Below are 19,329 nucleotides of genomic sequence, written 5' to 3'. Positions count from 1 at the left end.
TCCAAGTATCTGATATTTGTTGTCAAATGAATAAACATTAAGTGATAACCCAGTGTCCTGAAAAGGATTCTGAGTAGGAATAGAGGGAATAATTCATTTCCTGAGCAACGATCAGACTGAAAATAAGGTGCGCAAGTTGTGCAAGTAGTCTCTGGAGCCGTCTCTTGTCACAGTGGAGAACTTTTATCAGCTGGAAACGGCTGTTTAGTTGCTTAATGAAGGCAATGAAAGAACTTTGTGACCCCTAAACGTGCCCGTTAATCTCTTGCTGCAGACGTTGATACTGTTTTTGCACTAAACTAAACCAAACCAATAAAGTGTTGTTAATACTTATCACTGCAGGATATCCAGAAACAGGACGATCATCTGGAGCCACACCAGTCCCATAAACTTCAAGAGGTTCCTATACAATGAATAACTCTCGCAATATAGACATTTTGTACAAAAAACATAAATATTAATTCAATAAATTACCCAGCCGTATCGCCAACCTTGACCAAAGTTATATTCGCCAATTAAAAGTGTTTTACAGCCGCTTAATCACTTCAACACAATAAATCTTTCCCTAAAATATCCTCAATGCATTATTTCACTGTAGCAGACGGGAGGTGCTGCCCTGAACTCATTGACTTTATCAGCGCTCCACTTAGACCACACTCAGCGAGCATCCATCATATCGGTGTTACAGATAGAGCCCCGCAGAGAGAGAGGTGGGGCAGTGAGAAAGAGAAACAGACATATAGTGTAGTGTCATGTCTACTGACCCTATGACCTTAACCCAGCACGGCCCCCAGCGTGAAACTGATCGGCAACAGCAAACAGCCAGTCGCTAACAGCTTAGACCTGACCACTGCTGGAACAGAGCCAGCTGGTAGGAACCGGAGCGGGTAGAGAAAAGACGAGGAAGCTTCAATAGAGCGCCTAAACGGATTGAGGGTGATCCCTCTGCATAATTCTTTTCTTTCCCTATCTGGGATATAGAGGATGGAAATAAAGCTAAATGCTCTTATTTCCAGAAATAGATAGGGGATGAATTGTTTCAGCTGGTATGTGGATGTGCAGTGTACTGAATGTGCACACGGAGCTGCTGGTCTTGAGAAACAGCCGTCCCCCCTCTGCTGGCATGCGGCCGCCTGTAGCCGAGTATGAGGACCGTGCAGACCTCAGTGCTGGAGCCCTGCCTGGAAGTTTATTGCAGGCCCCGCAGCCCGGATCTTCATCCTCTGCGAGCCAAACACCGGGCTGACAAATGCCTGAGAGGTGATAGTGAGACTGAGTGAAGGCACTGAAGCATCCGGAGGGAAAACAATTCTGGACTGAACCCTCAAATAGCCTCATATAACTGAGCTGTCAACACCCCGAGGTTTGAAAAATAGCAGAGAAGAATTCGCTGTTTGCAGGGTTACAGCTAGTTATCGGAGGCTTGTGGTTTAAACAAGCCGTTTGAAGTGAAATTATGTACATCCAAGGGAATACATTAATTAGTAAGGGGGAAATGCACTGCTGCATTCCTAAGGAGTGCTTTAAAAGGATTGAATGTTAAAACGTAAACACCAGATCAATCCTGAATACTCTTTCTAGTCCTTTGATTTTTGTTTGATCCAGGATTACAGAAAAAGAATGACTAAATAGAGGACATTAAATTATAAAAGCATATATTGCAACTTAAGTCTCGTTTTCACATCTGTGGCCATCGTTTCCATCACCTACGATGAAACTGCGCTTAACTAAGATCTAGCAACAAGAGGAAACAGTGAAGCCATGCGACCTAAAACTACAACTATGGCAGGTGAATCCTAAGTTAAACCACAGAAAAAGCTACATATAAGGTCGTCTGTACTGTACAAGCAGCTTAATATGACCTGTATTTACGTTTATTGTTAGGCAGTGACGTAGTCTAAGAGCGTCAAAATCCACAGATGGAGGAGAAAAGGGTGGATGGATGGGTCAAACAAACCCCAGAGAGACTGCGTTAACCCAACCATGTGAACCCAAAAGTCAACGGTGTGTTATTCTAACCTAAGTAAGTAAGTATGTGCGTATTTTAACCCAAACCATAATCTTTTCCTAAACCTCACCAAGTAGTTTTGGCGCCCAAACCTAACCAAACTGCCGCCATTTCACAGCGATAATGATGTGATGACGAAGGTCCGGTACACATGTTGCTGGTACTCTTCGTCATCGGCACTCGACCGATTCAGTGGTTTCGGTCTGAGGACATGTTGAGGAAATCAGCCTGTACCGTTCCATCGTCTTCACTTCCAAAAAAAGTCTGGCTAATCAAGGTTTGCTCAAAGTGTGTACAAGCGATGAAGCTGTGTGAGACTCGTAAGATCTCAGCGAGCACAATATTTCAATTACTACTCGCAGAAATGTAGCAGAATCTTCTTCTTCTTGTGCGACAAAGGTTTCTTAGCATATTTCTGAGGGTCGATTCACATGCATAACGGCAAGTTCATTGAGTTTAAGAGAAAGAAAAACAGACCTTCAGAATCTCTAGCAGCTTCATAAAAGACTGAAATGGAACTAAATCAGAAATCATCACTGTGGTTAGCTTCCTGTTGAAATTCACAACATCACTGAGGCATTTGATTCATCTCACGTATAATAACAGCACACTGTGTCCAGACTCCTATTTCCAACCATCCTTTGTGCTTGAATTGTCTGAGTTTCAGCAGGCTTCTTGAGCGAGACTATTGTGTCTGATAAAATCAGACCTTGTGTGTCCTTGTGTGTAAGAACTGCTACTTTATTGTTCATTCTGTCGGGGCTATAGTTGTCTGTTATTCCTGTATTGCAAACCTCACTGTCTTTCTGTCTATTAACCTTCCTCTGCAACAACAGCTCAAGTTGTCATTGGCGCCTCAGGACGAACTTACCCGCCATCATTTAAGAGCTCTGAGTTCATATTTTACAGCTCGCTGTCTTGCTAACTTAGCAACAGACGGGAGTCCTCCAATAATAGCTCTATTATCCCTCCATCTCCCATTCAGACTGTCAATCTGTGGCAGTTATTCACTTCACTCGACAGACTTCGAGGGCCAGCGGAGTCCTTGATTAAGGCCAAAAATGTAATTAAACTCTTTCGGTGTCACAGGTGACAACACACTTGCGAAGAGTGGCAGAAAACAAAAGCAGTGTGAGCTCAGACATCCCGGGGAGGGGCGCTCAGGCTGATGCACCAAATGCCTCACGGGAGGTCCATTTCCACTTGGCTGGCTGCGGATCCAATCAGCCGGCAGGAGAGAAACTCGTCAAGCAAATGTCAGCGCTGTGTCCACTGAGTCACCACCTGGGTTCATCACCCCGGATTGCTCATCGTCTATCCTTCCCAATCCGTGACAACGATTGAAAAAGCTAAATAAATGTAATGGGTACCTGGAAAAATTGAGTCATGCGTCACTGATCTCCACGGTCAAATCTAAATGTCAAAATGAGCAATTACGCTGCAGCACTAATCCCCACGTTTGGGTCCATTTACAGATTACATGAAGTCTGATACCCGGCTGGTACACGCAGCATTGTATCATCACGGCCAAGTCTATTGTAGGGCATCTGAGCGTACTGAGCCTCGCCGATCAGCCATGTGTTTATTTACTAGTCAGCCCATGCTCTCTGCTCCCCATCACTCTCAGGCAGGTCTCCCAGTGCCGGCACCAGCTCAGTCCCATCTCCCATAAACTATTGGCAAGGCCAGAGCGATGTAAGGCGGCCATATTTACAGCCCTGGAAGCAATTGGAGGTTAACAATGAGGCCTGGCTGCTGCGGTTTATGAGCCGCTGTAAAATTGCCACTATGATTAAAATCTCCGTCAGGTGAAAGACAATGGTGCAGCCCTTTCTCTCAGGCCTGCTGTGAATTATCTCCTCACACTAGTCCTCCCTCTGCTCTCCTCTGCTCTCATCAGCATGACCTCGTTCGCAGGCCTTTACCTTGGCTAACTGGCCTTTTACAGCCCACTGTCTTATTAATGCCGGGGGAAAGTGCACTGAGAGTTGCTGACCTGCTCTTTGTGTATGATGCTGTATAATAAAGGGCTTCTTATATATCACTGCATTGTAGAAATACTGACCTGAAGGACACTTTTCATCTGTTGCGATAATGAACAACAACTTCCTTACCGTGGCCTCTGTGGTCTTTACGCTGGACTTTTTTTTAACCTTTTTTAACCTTAACCTTACACTAACTCTGATTGGAGTCACTGATGCATTCAAAAGACCTAGAGAGCCGTACAACATGAGTCCAACTGGTGTGTTTGTATATATGTGGTGATTATCAAACTAACCGACTTCATTAATCATTGTCACGTGAGCTTAATTAGAAAGGTCCTAATGTTTACTAGAAGAGGGTCCACTTGGACTTTGTGTGTTTTGAGGCAGCACCTCGGCTCTTAGCGGTTATTGTTACCAAAATCCAAACTGACGAAGTCAATCCCTTCAATCCGTGAAACTCTCTGAAAGCAGACCCAAAGCTGCTTATGCTCTCAGCCATGTGTGTTGAAGTCAATACATCAAAACCTTGCAATATCATTAATATCATGGTATCATCGCAAACAGTTTGATATGGCACACCCATAGTGTGCGAGCGTTGATCACATTTGTCCAAGCAAAATAGTATTGTGACGTTTTGATGCATTTACAGCGTGACAGTGTACAACACGCGTGGTAGAACGTGAATCTAACGTTACTGATGAGGACTCAACTTCAACAAGAAGAAAAAGGAGAAAAAGCGAAGGATGGCAAACATTATGGGTGGGCGATCTGGCAAAAAAAGAGCCTTTGAATTTCTCCTTTTGCCCATTTGCATTTAAGAGTTATTTTATGGCACAAGCTACACATCAGCCGTGCTGCATTATTTACAACAGGTCAACCCGAGGAAAAGCCTTGTGAGGTAATTCATTCAATTGGCAGAGCCATCTGGTTGGCTACAACGCTCTGTTGGAAGTATGGAAACAGAAATAAGAGGACATTAAATATTGCAATCTCTATTATTTGCTTGAACATCAGACAGTGGATGCCTTCGAGATTGATCACCATCTGAAATCATCGGATCAGTCACGGTCAGGTGACGATGCTGGAGGAACAAACAGGCAGAGGAGAGCAGGCGGCCGCCAGTGAAACAGCTGCTGGGTACACATTTTATCCAACACAGTTAAAATGAGTTTGAAGTTTGGTATTGATCGGCTGGTCTGTTTACAGAGTTATTAGATCTGACTCTGAATGTTGGTTGTATAAATCTGACTTGAAATCAAGTTATTAAAATGACTCATTCTGGCCTTAAATACATTGCAATATATTACTTTCAGGCTATTGGTCCACCCCTACATGACATGCATGTGCATCCTCAATATTCTCAGTATTATTCTCTCTGACAGACTATAATATCTATCAAACATCAGTGACTGACGGGCAAATCACTTTCTGACACGTTTGTTTCTTCACTTATCTTTCAATCAATGTTAATTATTCCCTCCTTCATCAAACTCTGCTCCTCTCTTCCATTTCTTTTTGTCCTCCGGCCCTTTTTTGTATACTGTGAAGGCCCAACCCGCCCTCCTCTGCCTTCATCAGTCTTCCCCCTCTTATCAGGTGCGTGAGATGAAGGGGCGGCCCCGCGAAAGCAATCTGCCACTGTAAGGAGAAGCAGGGCGCAGAGCACAGTATCCACATCTCATCCATATTAACAACCCGCACACACACACACATACACACACCTATACAAGCCCACATATATGGTAATATGTATGCACCAAATGGCACAAGGGCAAAAACAAACTTTGCTTTATATAACCGCGGTGTTAGACTGTCAGACAAAGTGGTTACCACCTGGAGCACACAGCTACACAGCTACACAGCTACACGCTCACACTCTGACAGCGTAAATCTATTGCAGGTTTCATGTTAAAAAGCAGGTGGCCAGAGCGATATTCCATGTCTTTCAGCAAAAAAATAAAAAAATAAAACAGCCAAAGTCGGTCGGCTCCTGTAATTGCCAACCCTGACACACTCTGTCAACTATTTAAGCTGCAATTTTAGTGATTTGCAGGCGAAGAAAGAAAAGGTGCAGAGGCAAACATTTGCTTTTCAGTCGCAGCCTTTCACAGCGGGCGGAGAGGAACGTAATTACTTCCGCCGCAGAAGATCCCGCTCCTCAACTTCTCACCTCTCTTTACTTCTGATTTTCTCTTGTTTCCTGCTGTCAACCCGTGTCCTTCCTTTTGTCTGTCCTCTCCTTTGCCTTTTCTGCTTCCCTCTCATGAGCTCAGATTAACAACTCCTTACTTTCTCCATCCATCTGACAACAAACAAGAAAGGCTCAAGATGCACTTACTGGGGTTCCTTATCAGTAAGCAGCATCTTTTTTTAGCCTGTACTCCTCCCAAGAATGCAACTTTGCTCTTTCTATCACTTGCACTTTTAAAGAAGAGGCAGAGAAACAGAGAGATGTCGTTTAGAGACTTAATATGATTTTTACGGCTCATAAAAGTCTCATCAATTTAAGCAAAAATATCCTCCCCTATCTGTGTGTGTGTGTGTGTGTGTGTGTGTGTGTGTGTGTGTGTGTGTGTGTGTGTGTGTGTGTGTGTGTGTGTGTGTGTGTGAGACTGTCCTTGTATCTCCCTGCTGGAAGACCCCGACTGAGTGTTTTGTGCTGCTCAATTGCAATAAGGTCATTCCATTTTCTTTCAGGCTGTCTATTAATTTTGAGTGCACACAGCCTTGGGGGCTTTCTCTGTTTGTTTTCATCCATGCCATTTTAGTTTCATTGTCTGAAATTTCTGAAATGGCAGCTTTAGTGAGCTATTAGTGCAGCACAAAACTCTAGAGCGGCTTAACAGAGGAGGCAAACATGGGAGAAGGGACCTCTGTCCCCCTGACCCATATTACAGCACATTAAGCACACTAAGTCATCCTTGTGTGTGCGTCTGTCTGTCTCTCTGTTCGACACACTCATGCACGTCTGGCGTTGAACTCGTCTTTGGCTATCTGGCCTGAAAACACGGACTACAGCTCTGACCTTTGGCACTGACATTTTCGAAAGTGAGGGAGCAGACCGGCGTCACATCGACCGAGGCCGTCAATTATGTTGCTTTGGGTTTTTTTTCTTTCTTCCCGCCGAACGAGCGCCAAAGTGTTGAGAGATGTGAAACGCAGCATGCCGAGCGCACACGCTCATAGCATCGCACACACTTAGAGGTCAAGCATCGCTAGAACAAGAAGCTGGTAAATGGGCATAAATTATAGATGTAGAGGAACGCTGTTATAGAGCTGAGTAGAAAAAAGTCTTCAGGGTGAGCTGTGCTGACATGCACCCACACACACAAATAAAGCAGTGTTATACAGTAGATAACCAGAAACGGAGCTCAGTCTTATATTCGACTGATCGTAAATCCAACTAAGCACCTCCCGCAGCAGGCCGATCCCATCTCCTATAGTGTAACTGTGATGATTTAGAGCGTGTTTACCGTCTAAGTATGAACACGCTTCATCTAAGTGATCATTATTCCACGCAAAGCAAATCCATCACCCGTCGTTTAGGGAACAAATGACAAAGAGACGCTATTAAAATTCATAAAGACCGTGCCGTAAACTTACTGACACGTTTTAGCGACTTCAGCAGAAAGCTTACAGCGCAGCAGAATATTTGAGCTCCGGTGCACGAGACCGACCGACTCACCCCGAGAGCCGCTTTTTTTTTTTTTTTCCATTTGACTGTTACAGAAGAGGAGCTCTAACGCTATCAGGCAGGTTTAGAGTTTAGAGGAGGGCCGTTCAGAAAGAAAAAACCCTGCCGGCTTCCCTTCATGACTCTTATCTCTTCAAGCACATTTCCCAAAGCCTTCACTTGAATCGATTTTGAAGACGACTGCATTTTATGGAATAAGATATATCGTCTTCTACTTCTTCTTCTTCTTCTTCTGCTGGGATGGTACCCTCGGCTAGTCAACAGCCACACAGCGTTATCGTAACAATTTGGGTTTTAAACTTTGACTGCGTTTGGGTCTTAAACTGCTGCAGCTTGTGTGTGTGGCAAACGGAAACTGTATGTTGTACGTGTTTGTATTTAGGAAAGTGATGCTATGCTGCCTGTCAACCCTGTCAAAGATAAATACATCAGACACATTTACATACGTCTGACATATCACCTGCAGTTACATGTTTAACATTGCTTCTTAATTAGGTGTTATATCTCACCGGGAGCAGAAAACTGACCAGAATGTAAGCAGTTAATTTTTGAGAATAAGCTGTGCTGTCTCCAAATCCATTTGAATTCCTTCCACATACAGCAGCTTCTCTGGGACTTCCTTCACAGCTCGGTGTAATGATCCTCTCTAGCAGGCAGAGAGGTAAAAGCTTTTTATTATCAAAAATACCAATAACTAAATCTGATACATCTCATTAATCGGTATGTGTCTACATCCCTGGCTCGGTTAATGAATCTGACATCAAACAGTCGACACAGCCACATACGCAGCGAACGTTTAATTACAGCAGATCGTCCGCCTTTCTCGACCTGATTCCTCTGTTACTCAGCTAGTTTTACGGATACCTGAGCCTCCGGCAAGATATCATTTCAAGGTAGACGGCCTGTCAACGTGAGTGGCAAGTGCTGGCGTGGAAACCTGTTCGACTGAGGTTGAAGAAGGGGCCGACTAATAATAAATTACCTGCTTCAAGGCCAAAAGATGAGTGTTGAATATTGACAGAACTAAAAGAGTCTTTCTACTTTACCACAGTCGACAGAAAGCAGCCAGATACGATTTGTGTAAAGAAAAGAGAGGTGAAAGTCTGACACATCCCAGAGAGACACAGAGATTTTATTTTAGTGGTTTTTCAATCTCATTTTGGGATCGAAGTCTGTCGACCCCACAGAAAAAAAAATGGTGCTACATGACCAGAGAAACCAGAGAAAAAAAGGGCTGTGGTATTCCTTTTTGCTCATAAGGTAGAAAGCCTACAACAACCAGAATGCACTGCACCAAGCCAATAAACACCCCCACGGATGGGTGGGCGGTGCTTGGTTCAGGCTCACTCGTATTGAAACAGGAAACAACATGGTGGCTAGTAACAAATGATCTCATATTACAGCCAAACAGTGCACGAGAGCTTGTTTCTGAGGATATTTTAGGGGAGAAAAAGGCTAAGCATGAATAAAGTCTTGGCTCGTTTCAGTTTTTTCAGCCTCATTTGTACACGATAGAAAAAAATATGGCTGCCACTTCCTGTTCACTGTTACTTGTAGCAAAAATAATGAATATCCAATGCAAGATGCTCAGGAGGCAGGCAGGGTAAAGAACAAATGGTGAGCTTTAAGCAAAGCTGAAGTCTATAAGACGTCACAAAGTACAAAATGCAAATACAAAAGGAAGACGACAAAAACTGTCAGTAACAGGAAGCAGGCAGGGATGAATCCAGGAATTAAGAAGTACAAAAAATACATAAAACAGAAAAGGTGCGAAATAAAAGAAACACTGAGAACACAGGCAGGAACACGAGAAACACAAGATACACAGGAGACGCAGGACTGATGCGGGGAAACACAACACATGAACTGGCAACGAGGAAGAGAGAAAAGCACTGGCTGAACTAGTCAGAGACTCGTTAACAAATGAAACACGGGTGAACGGGGAAAAAAAAGACACATTACAAAGAATTACAAACTAAAACAGGGAATAATTCAACCAAAAACTCAAACCATGACATTCAGAAAGTTACTGCATGTCTCTGAACACTCAGCACTGCCTCATTTTACAGTTTACAACAAAATGCTGAAGCATCTGCAGCTAGTTTATCAGCCCCTCAAACCACGAGTGCTGATGAACAAATCATGAGCAAATGAGCGAGGGAGCTCTGGGTGCAGGACACCTGGAGGTAGGTACACCTCATTTGCCTTAACTACCCATATTGTAATGACTGAAAACCAGCAATTTCCCTTTAACCCTGTAATCCATTTCAGCAGACATTCATATCAGACCGCAAACATGTGGAACATTCAGAACCGGGTCGTCAAAGTAATGATAGTGTTTAAGGCCATTCATGTTTTAGATTCTGTTCTTTTTTTTTTGAGGAATGTTTGATAATAGTCCTCATTTGGACAGCTCGTTAAAACCAACAGGAGTTTTGTCGTTTCAACACACAGCCGGGGCTAATGTGCGCCGCAGGTCCTGCAGTAATTGGAAATTACCTGCAGGTCCAAAATTGCTGCAGTTAACCCCAAAATCCTAAAAAACACAAAAAGTGTCAGGGGAAATAAGAGTCACAGTGTCAGACTGTCTCAGTGGTTTACTGCTTCACCAACCAGGTGCTAATGATCTCTGGCAGTGGTCCAATCTGTCTCTGTTTACTGCTGTTGGATGTCTGATTTCACATCTCTCAGCATGCAAACTATCACAAGAACAAATGCTTGAGGAGGAGGAGGTAAGACTGCATGATGTAATCACAGTATACTCTGAGTTGTGGCCTCTCGGAGAGCTAGGAACATTATCAAGATTCAGTGCGATGGGTGGGGTCACGAAGGCCGAGCTGTGCTGAATGAGTGAAGGGGAAAAGTTTGTTTAACAGTAAAATCTGATCACAGATTCTTAAATCACCAGTTTCATACACACCTTAACCTGCGTCATCCATTATATCTTTTGTATTACAGAGAGAGATGGAGCTGTCTTCTGGGGCACTCGCTGGCAGAATGGAGCGCTAATGAGATGACGAGCTCCTCCACACACACACACACACACAAGCAATAAACCTCATTGTTGCTTAGTCACAAGGATGTGGGTGTGTGCGTTTAGGTTGTGACGGCTCATTAATATTTGGTCCAGACAGACAAAAAAAAAAAAAAACACAAACACAAGAAAGACTCACTGCAGCGTCGTCCTCCCTGCTGTCGCTGGTGTCCTCGCTCTTGTGGTGGCCGGCTGAGGAGCGAGTGTCCCTCTTACGGCTGGCGTCCGTCCCCTCCGTCTGTCTCTCTCCATCTGGGCCAAGGTGAAAAACATGGACAGAAAAAGCCAGTGAGCAACATTTTATCACCGTGTATTGTCGCTGTCATCATCATCCTCATCCTCCATTTTTAATCATCGTCATTAATGGCATCATTGTCATTCCGATCCCTATCATTATCATCACCATCATTGATAGAGTAATTGCAATTATGAATATCTTCATTACCATCATCGTCGTGGTCAACAATAATTTCAAGCTATCACTCATTCTCTCCTCCTGCTGAGCCTCGCTGCTGTAATCAAACCCCGGATAAAAGTTTCCGGGAAAAAGAAGGAGATTAAGTGGGGGAGGAAAAATGTAATTGGAAAAGCAAAGAGAGACAAGAGAGAAGAATAAAAACCGGAGGGGAAATGTAGAAAAAAAAAAAAAAGAGAAGAGATCGAGAATTGGAGGGACATAAAGAATAGCTTCTCTTTGCTGCGAAGTGGAGCTGATAGGATGCTGTCATGCCACAGATGGATTATGGGAGTTTTGCTGCGCGATGATGACAGTAGCCTTGGCCGGGAGAGAACAACCGGAATTTAAATCCACTCATTACTAGTTTGTACGTGTGTGTGTGTGTGTGCGCGCCAGTGTGTGTTTTTGTGTGTCCGTCAGAGAGCATATGGTCAAAATTGCTGCCTCTCTGCACTGCCAGCAAAACACACGTACATACAGACACACACACACACACACACACACACACTGTCACAGACGATCAAACCGGAGTACAATTCAATACGGAGCAGTAACAGGATATTCAGCGCTTTATGAGAGTCTGGTTATTTGGAGTTACAAGTAGCAAATGGATACTCATAAGGTTTCCTATAAGGGCTGCGAGGAGTTCATATAAAAAGGGAATCCATACTCTTTTCATCTCTTTTTATTTGTATTGCGCTGGATTCGATCCCATTCGGCTGACATGGCTCACGAATGCACAACACTGCTGGAGCTGGGATGGGCCGCCATAAAAGGTGGCGCCCGTGCCATTGACTCCCCCATAAAAAGCAGGAGGAGGGGAGAGAGGCGGGGGGGGGGAGGGATTGCGGTGTCCCAGATGCATTACGGCGAAAGTGGTTCATTACTGTCTGCTGAGCAGGGGTGGCTGGAGTGCACGCACATTGCATGCAGCCACACAGAGAAGGGCGTGCACACACCACCACACAGACGTACACAAGGGGGATGGATTGTGATTAAAAGACAGAATGGGGAGAACGGGCGGCTATAAAGCATAATGAGAGCTAATGGTTTTCCAATATGTCCCCTTAACAATGAGTCTGAGTGGGCTGAATTGGAAAGGGACGAGGGTTTGGGGAGGTTGCATGGAGGAGAGGAGGAAAGGACAGACTGATAGGTGTAGTCCATTCATGTATGAGACAGAAATAAGAAAGTAGAAGAAAAACAACTAAAAAAACAATCAAAGTTGGAAACACACGAAATGAGAAATAAAACATTGCGTAAGTGAAAGTTTTCTGCAACTTGTTCTGCATCATGAAAGTCTCCAGCAGACATTATGATTTGTTTTCCTCATCTGTTTGGATATCATCTCGCCTGTCTCCCTCCGGTCCCTTTGCAATTTTACTGATTTCAGGCAAGTGTAATAAGAATCTGTTTTGATCTGAAAAATCATCTCCTCTCGCTGAATGGATGAAATCGAGGAGAAAATTGGCCATGTTCACCGAGCGCTGCCTTCAAAAACTGCATCCCATCTTTCTGTCTGGTTGTGTCGTATGTTTTCTGACTCCTGGTGCACTCTGTAAAGGTCACCCCCCCCCCCACCCCCCCAAAAAAAGCGACATAATACAAGCTGATGAAAGTCGAGGAAGCGTTTTTTTTTTCCCATGTCCGGCGAGGCCACGTGAGCAACAGGAACCGAGCTGTGAAAACTGTCCGTCGGCGGTCCGACTCGACATGGACGGTCTAAGTACATCCTCAGGGGTCTTTCAAAGCTCCGTCAGATCAAAGAGCAAACACCAAAGAGTAGCCGTGCTCGACTTCGTCTCACTTCAAGCCTCACTTTCCTGCCATTGTTGAGCCAAAAATAGGACACTTCAACTTCCAAGTTTTCATCTTAACTATGTAACTAACACCTCTTTTGTGAAACTTCTAAATGCAGATTTTAGTAGCGGCACGTGTTGTTTTAGTCGAGCGTTCAGGATGCCTCAATATTTATATTTCATTAATAGCACATGCAGCTAAATGTCATAATACCCAGACGATGATAAACAACAATACTGTAATTATAATAAAAGAAACCGCCTTAAATCACCTCTAGTTCAAAAATACACAGCAAATTCATTTTTTTGAATGTGTTGCTTCTTTTGGCAGTTTATTTCTGTTCTTCCTCTCAGTAATAAACACTGCATGAGTCACTGCATGAGTCAACTGGCAGCACATCTCCCCTTAACTGTTTATCTGAAGCCATTATGAGCAGGCAATGCACCGGGGGAGCGAGGTGAGACTCCCCCTTTTGCCTCGCCTCATTTACGTAAGTGATCACCTTAAATATGAATGATCGCGCGGAGCACAGAAACCGCACATCAGTCGTACTCGCAAATCAAGGACACGACAAGTTCGGCACTGCAAACCAAACTCAACCATCAGCTAGAAATAATGCACTCCGCAAAAAATAACAAGGTTAAAAATACCTCATGCTTTTGAATAACGAGGGCAAAACTGCATAATGTGCTCTTAATGACCTTATTGATACGCAAACGCACAATAAGACGACAGGAACGCTTTGTGTTTTGTACGCAACAGAAACATTCAAGCAACGTAGATGGTCAAATCCACCCGAGCTTGCTTTAGTACCTTCAATAAACAGAGCAAAGATTAACAGCATTAGTGTTTGGCAAAGAGAGAATTACCTATCAGCCTGAACTTCAGGAGTCAAACTTCAACAAAGAATTCACTTTCAAAACATCCCTTCTTCAAGTCCCTCAAGCATTGTCTTTTGAAGTCTGAAGAGAATAATTTTTGACTGAACTTCTTTGCAGAGACGTTCTTAAAGCGCTTAAAGTACCGAATGCGTCTCTGCACCCTACGCAGAGCTGTGCAAACATTTTCCTTATCAAGTCAGGTGTGACGTGGAAATAACTTTGCGCCGCTATTTATATAACATTTAAATCATTAGTGGCTCATTCGCAGAGTCTCTTCTTACTGATAAATATGCGAAAAAACTGTGAAAAGAACATTTACGGCCAATATATTCCTCTAATAAATGCTTCGACAATCCCAAAAGGAGAAGATAATGAGAACGGCAAAGCACTTTTAGTTTTGTGCGCGTGTGTTCGAACATTTGTGGACAAATGTTCAAACACTCTTTGCCAATGTATCCCTCAGCACTCTTAAAAGATAAGTTTGTCTGTGACTAAATATGCATGTGTGAGTGAACAAATTGCTTACGTGCAGCTCGTCAGATAGAAAGTTGTGGCGCTGCAGTGACAATGTGTCATAAATATTGTATCCTGCTGGCAGGAAGTAGATGTTTAATGAAGAAATCAGATGGCACAGTGGTGGAGAATCAGCCATACAAACCAACGCTGCGGTCCTCTTACCCAGCATCCGCTATCACTGACTCACGGACACCGACTTGAAAGTTAAAAAGGCCCGAAAGTACAGGAGGCAGTGACAGAGAGGCATTGTGCTGCACTGTGCTGTCTTCTCGGTATGTGGTTATTTATTACAAGAAGGAAACAAGGTTTGTTTGAGAAAAGGCTGCAGGCGGCAAGACAAAAGACTGCTGAAAAAAGCAGGAGTTTGGGAAATCCTGCATCAGAGCACAGACGATCAGACGACTCTGGATGTTCAGATTAACAACAGCGGCCCGCCGGGTTTTAATCCCACCCTTTAGTATCTGATCAGGTACCTCAGCAGAAGGGCAACAAAAAAACAACACGGCATGGAGCGGTTCTTTTGGTACCATCCACAATGTTTGATAATGAAAACGCAAAAATACCCTTTGTAATGTCTAACAAACTGAGCTGAACTGAAGCGGACTGCTTGGTGGAAATGCAGCTTTTACGGACAAGACACGAGGGCGAGGCGGCGGCGAGTCAGAAGTCAGTCCCTGGACTGTGACGGCACTTCCTCGAGCCTCTACGAGAGCTCTAATGAAGTAATGAAGAGCAGACTGGCAGGTTAATGGAAGCCAATCGACTATAGGAGCTCCCGCCACCAGCAGGACACCAGGCAGAATACTAATCACTGAGGAGCTTCCCTTTCTTATGTTTCTGCCTAATCTGTTTACGTCCCCCAGTCCTAACACTGCAGCCTGCACAGATAAGATGGAGGAAGAGGGAACCTCTGTGACCTCCAGGAGACGGAGTCAGTGACTGGTTTTTTTGGGGGAGTTTTGTAGATTAAGTCTGTGACACATTATATTAAAAACCACAACAAACAGGATTCTTATCCAAGGTTGATGTGGGTATAAGGTGTAGATAGAGACGAGGATTGGGGGAAACTTTCCTCAGTCTCCTCCACTTTTGAGTAATAAGTTCACCTTGCCTGGCTGCCCTTTTTAAAACTAATGATATTCTAAACTCCTTAGCTTTCGGCGAACTGCAGCTGTCAGAGCTCTCATCTCGGCTGTACGTGTGCCAATTTATATGCACGCGTGTGTCCCAGTGTGTTTGCGCGCATGTGCATGCTATATGCGCATATGTGCGCGCGCTGTTGTATCTCTGTGTCTCGTTTTATCTTTGAACAAGACTGACAACAACCGCTGGGTTTCACTGCAAGGCGGTGATGCGCTGTATGTTAAGTGATAGACAGCATGGTGATACAGCAGAATGCTAATCACAGAATCAAAGAAGTGAATGCAGCAGAAGCTACAACGAACGGCAAACGAAGGGCACCGAGACTAGAGAAGAGGAGAAAATCGAACGTTATAGCGGAGATGAATGAACCTGACTTCATGCAGGAGCTTAGTTTGAACATGTATGTGACAAAAGCTTTTCGGGAGCCCTCGGGATCTGGTCCATGTCACAGGCTCTACGGTAAACAGGAGGAAATAAGCACACAGTCAAACACATCAGTTCAAAGTGGTAACAGAATAACGCCAACGGTGATTATCACAATTCATTTGCCGGTGTTATCTCAAGAGCCGCTCCTACGTGGTCTCCTTTGAAAAGGAGCAGTCGAGCGCACTCGAAGCTCGACGTTAATGGAGGATGAAAAAAAGAAGCGCAAGAAGGCAAAAATGCATCGAGTATTTACTTCATGAGTCAGATACACATTCAGACCTATTTGTTCTTGAGGTTTAAATTCAAGGTTCACATCTCTAAGGCTGCAACTTATTATTAAAGTAATCAACGGATTCCTTCCTACCACTCTCTGTCTCAACCTCCGTTAAAGAAAACAAAAGGCCTTATCTACAGCCAGCGTTTGGTTTGTCCATTCTTGGCTACTGTAGAAACGTGGCGGTGCAACACAGCGGACCCCATGGAAGAGGCCCCGCTCCCTCTCTAGATATAAAAGACTCGTTCTGAGGTAACAAACACACAATGATTCTTTGTGTCAGGTGTTAAACTCTAACTAAAACATATTATATTCAGTTTCTGCCAGGAGATGCCCCTAAATCCTACAGACAGAGCCCAAAACGATGCTTGTTTTATCTAACCAAGCCTAAACTACATTATATTGAATTATATAAAATGATATAAAAGAGGAGGAGATCCTCACAAAGGCATAAAATGTCTGAAAAATGTTGCGTAATACATGAGTTTTGATCAACTGACGATGACACAGGACTTAAATATATTTCTGAGGTGCTGGAAAGCATCTTGCACTGCCAACGGTACAAGGTTGCAATGGGTTCACACTCACCTTCTAGTCAATCACATCCCGAAGATGCTTTATTGGATTGAGTCCCAGACTGTCCTTGCTAGTCATCATTTCTGTAAATATTTCTGCGATTATATAAAGAGCCTGCTTGTGACACTCTCCTTGCTGGAAGTAGCCATGAGACAAAGCGTTACTGGTCAGCAGCATTGCCTTTTCAGACTTCAAATGAATCCAAGCGGTGCTTATCATCAACATGTGGTATCACGGGGCCTCATTTAGGCGAGAAAACACTCCCACACACAAACCACTAGCCTGTTCCTTTGACACAAGGCGGGACTGATGTCTGACGAGGTGCAGTAAATCACTGAAGATTAATGATTACGTGACCTCCCTTTTTTTTCCCCCTCTCCTAAAAGTGTGACCCGGCCTGTTCTTCCGCCTCTCTCGCTGCCTCCAGGTTTGATGAACTGAATTCAAACATGCCCTGTTGTACCGAGCTGCTGCGTACGTGCGGCCTTCCTGTTTGCCATCTGCCCCTGACCTTCCTCACCGCCAAGGTGTTTCTGCCTGCTTAAGTGCAGCCGACGGCACGTTTTTTCGTTCTCTTTATAGCGCTAAATTCCCAGGAGGCCAGCTGTTTCTGAGATGCTGGGACAACAACCTCTGGCACTGCAACAACCAATCAAAGTTGCTTAGCTTATCCGTCATGCCTGTTGCAAAGAGTGCGAATGAACCTCTTGACCTTGTCGGCACAGCGTCACACTGATTTGCTGTTCGGTGGAGCTGGAGCTGTTTTGCTTCAGTGAGCAAGCTTAGCTAATCAAGTAGCCACTGACTGAATGTGTGCAGATGGAGATGAAACAAAAGAATTAAGGTTCGGAAGGGTGAGCAGACAAAAGAGTTACAGAAACGGTCGACGAGCACACGGCAACAACGTAATGTGTGTGAATTATTGATCTCCACTCTGCGAGTACACTGCGACTCCATCCCCCGGTGACGTAGGCCGTGCTCCCCTTGAGCGTTGGCGGGAGAACGTTAAATGCACCTCTCACCTCTTCTGCCTCTGTTGGGGAACGAGATTAAAATTGCATAGGACGACGAAACAAGAGGCTGCAGCTTTTAAGAACACGAGAGTGGGCGAAAGACAGGGAGATTAAGCGAGAGGAGGGACGGGGTGCACGGGTGGAGAATGCAAGAGGGGGGAATGGAGGAGGAGATTAAAGTGGAAGTCAGGGGGGAGACGTGAACGCTGACCGAGACCGTAAGAAGAAGCTGAGTGGGGATGTGAGAAGGGGGTGAAACCACAAGAGTCTACTATTTCCTGGCTCACTGTTCACTCATTCGATCACTCATTATTCAGTCAGCCAGTCATTGATTGACTTAGTCATTCATTCCCTCGCTGTCCCTATCCCCCCGCTCCGTGCAATGCATTTTCAATAAACTCTACTTACTCGCGGAGCTTATAAAGTTTTACAAGCCTCATGGCTTTTTGCTCTGCAATCAAGCATGATGTAACAAAACGTGGCTGATGCAAGGCAATGGAGGATGTAAAACTGATGAGCCAGTATAGTTTCTTAATGACACTTCTTGGCCCAACAGCCAAGTATTGCACACGCACGCACGTACGTACATATATATATATATATGTATATATATTTACAGAGGGTGGCATGGAGGGGGCGGCGTAAGCGTGGCAGGCCTCACTGGGGCTGCGCTGGCCAGTGGAGCAACCTAATTATAGCAAATAAACTGCACTGATCTGTGCCATTAGCCAGTCCGTAATGAAGCGGAGTGGAGGGATGCTGTGAAACTGATGAATAGGCCCAGGCTCTGAGTGCTGCACTCCCTGGCCTTTAGTTCAGCTCTAACAACGCAAGCCTTCTGAGGAGAGCAGGAGTGCATTAAGACAAGAGGCATAACAAGGCTTTAGAGATGAGATAAATAGAGACAAAGGGACTGTGACAGAGAAGAGCGAGGGGAGAAAGAGAGAGAGGTAGAGAGATCTTGATGGGAGCAAAAGACAGGAAGCAGAGCGAATGAGCCGGCTGCCAGGGAGAAAGTGTGCTTGTAGGCCTGTGGGTGTGTAGGCCACAGAGAGAAGGGAGATTGCGGAGATGCTTAATGTGCTGTAATATGGGTCAGGGGCAAAGAGGTCCGGCTCTCTCTCTCCCTCTCTCTTCCACCCTCTACTCTAAGCTCCTGTAATGTTTTGCACTCCTCTAATAGCTCACTTAAGCCGCCACTTAGGAAAATTCAAACAACAAAAAAACAAAGTGCCTCGGATGGAGACAAACATAAAATCAGAGCCCCGGGGCCCAGCACACTCACAGATTAATAGACAGCCTGAAAGAAAACCAAATGACCTTACTGCATTGTCAGGCTGCGAGCACACTCGTACACACACTGATACTTGGGAGGCTGTTGTTCTGAAGTACATCTAAAGAATAGAATCAATTACACGCGTTTCATTTGAGAGTAGACGTGTTTTCGAGTTGACAAAAACAAGGATCAGGGTGAGGTCTGCTGCGATCCTTCTCCGGTGTTTATGCATATTTATTGCTACTT

General features: G+C 44.5%; 1 protein-coding gene across 1 annotated transcript in view; it reads right to left on the bottom strand.

The window, feature by feature from the left end:
- b4galnt4a (beta-1,4-N-acetyl-galactosaminyl transferase 4a) overlaps positions 1-19,329 on the bottom strand; it is a 136,936-nt gene that overhangs the window by 82,134 nt on the left and 35,473 nt on the right. Inside the window, exon 2 of the mRNA XM_084363169.1 lies at positions 10,861-10,973. Within this exon, the coding sequence (XP_084219295.1) occupies positions 10,861-10,973 (113 nt within the window). The remainder of the gene's footprint in view (positions 1-10,860; positions 10,974-19,329) is intronic.

The sequence above is a fragment of the Pagrus pagrus genome, assembly GCF_965226575.1.
Source record: "Pagrus pagrus genome assembly, chromosome: 10".
In the NCBI taxonomy this organism is placed as follows: domain Eukaryota; kingdom Metazoa; phylum Chordata; class Actinopteri; order Spariformes; family Sparidae; genus Pagrus; species Pagrus pagrus.
Note: the sequence above shows the minus strand (reverse complement) of the source record. Positions and strands in the feature narration are given on the sequence as shown.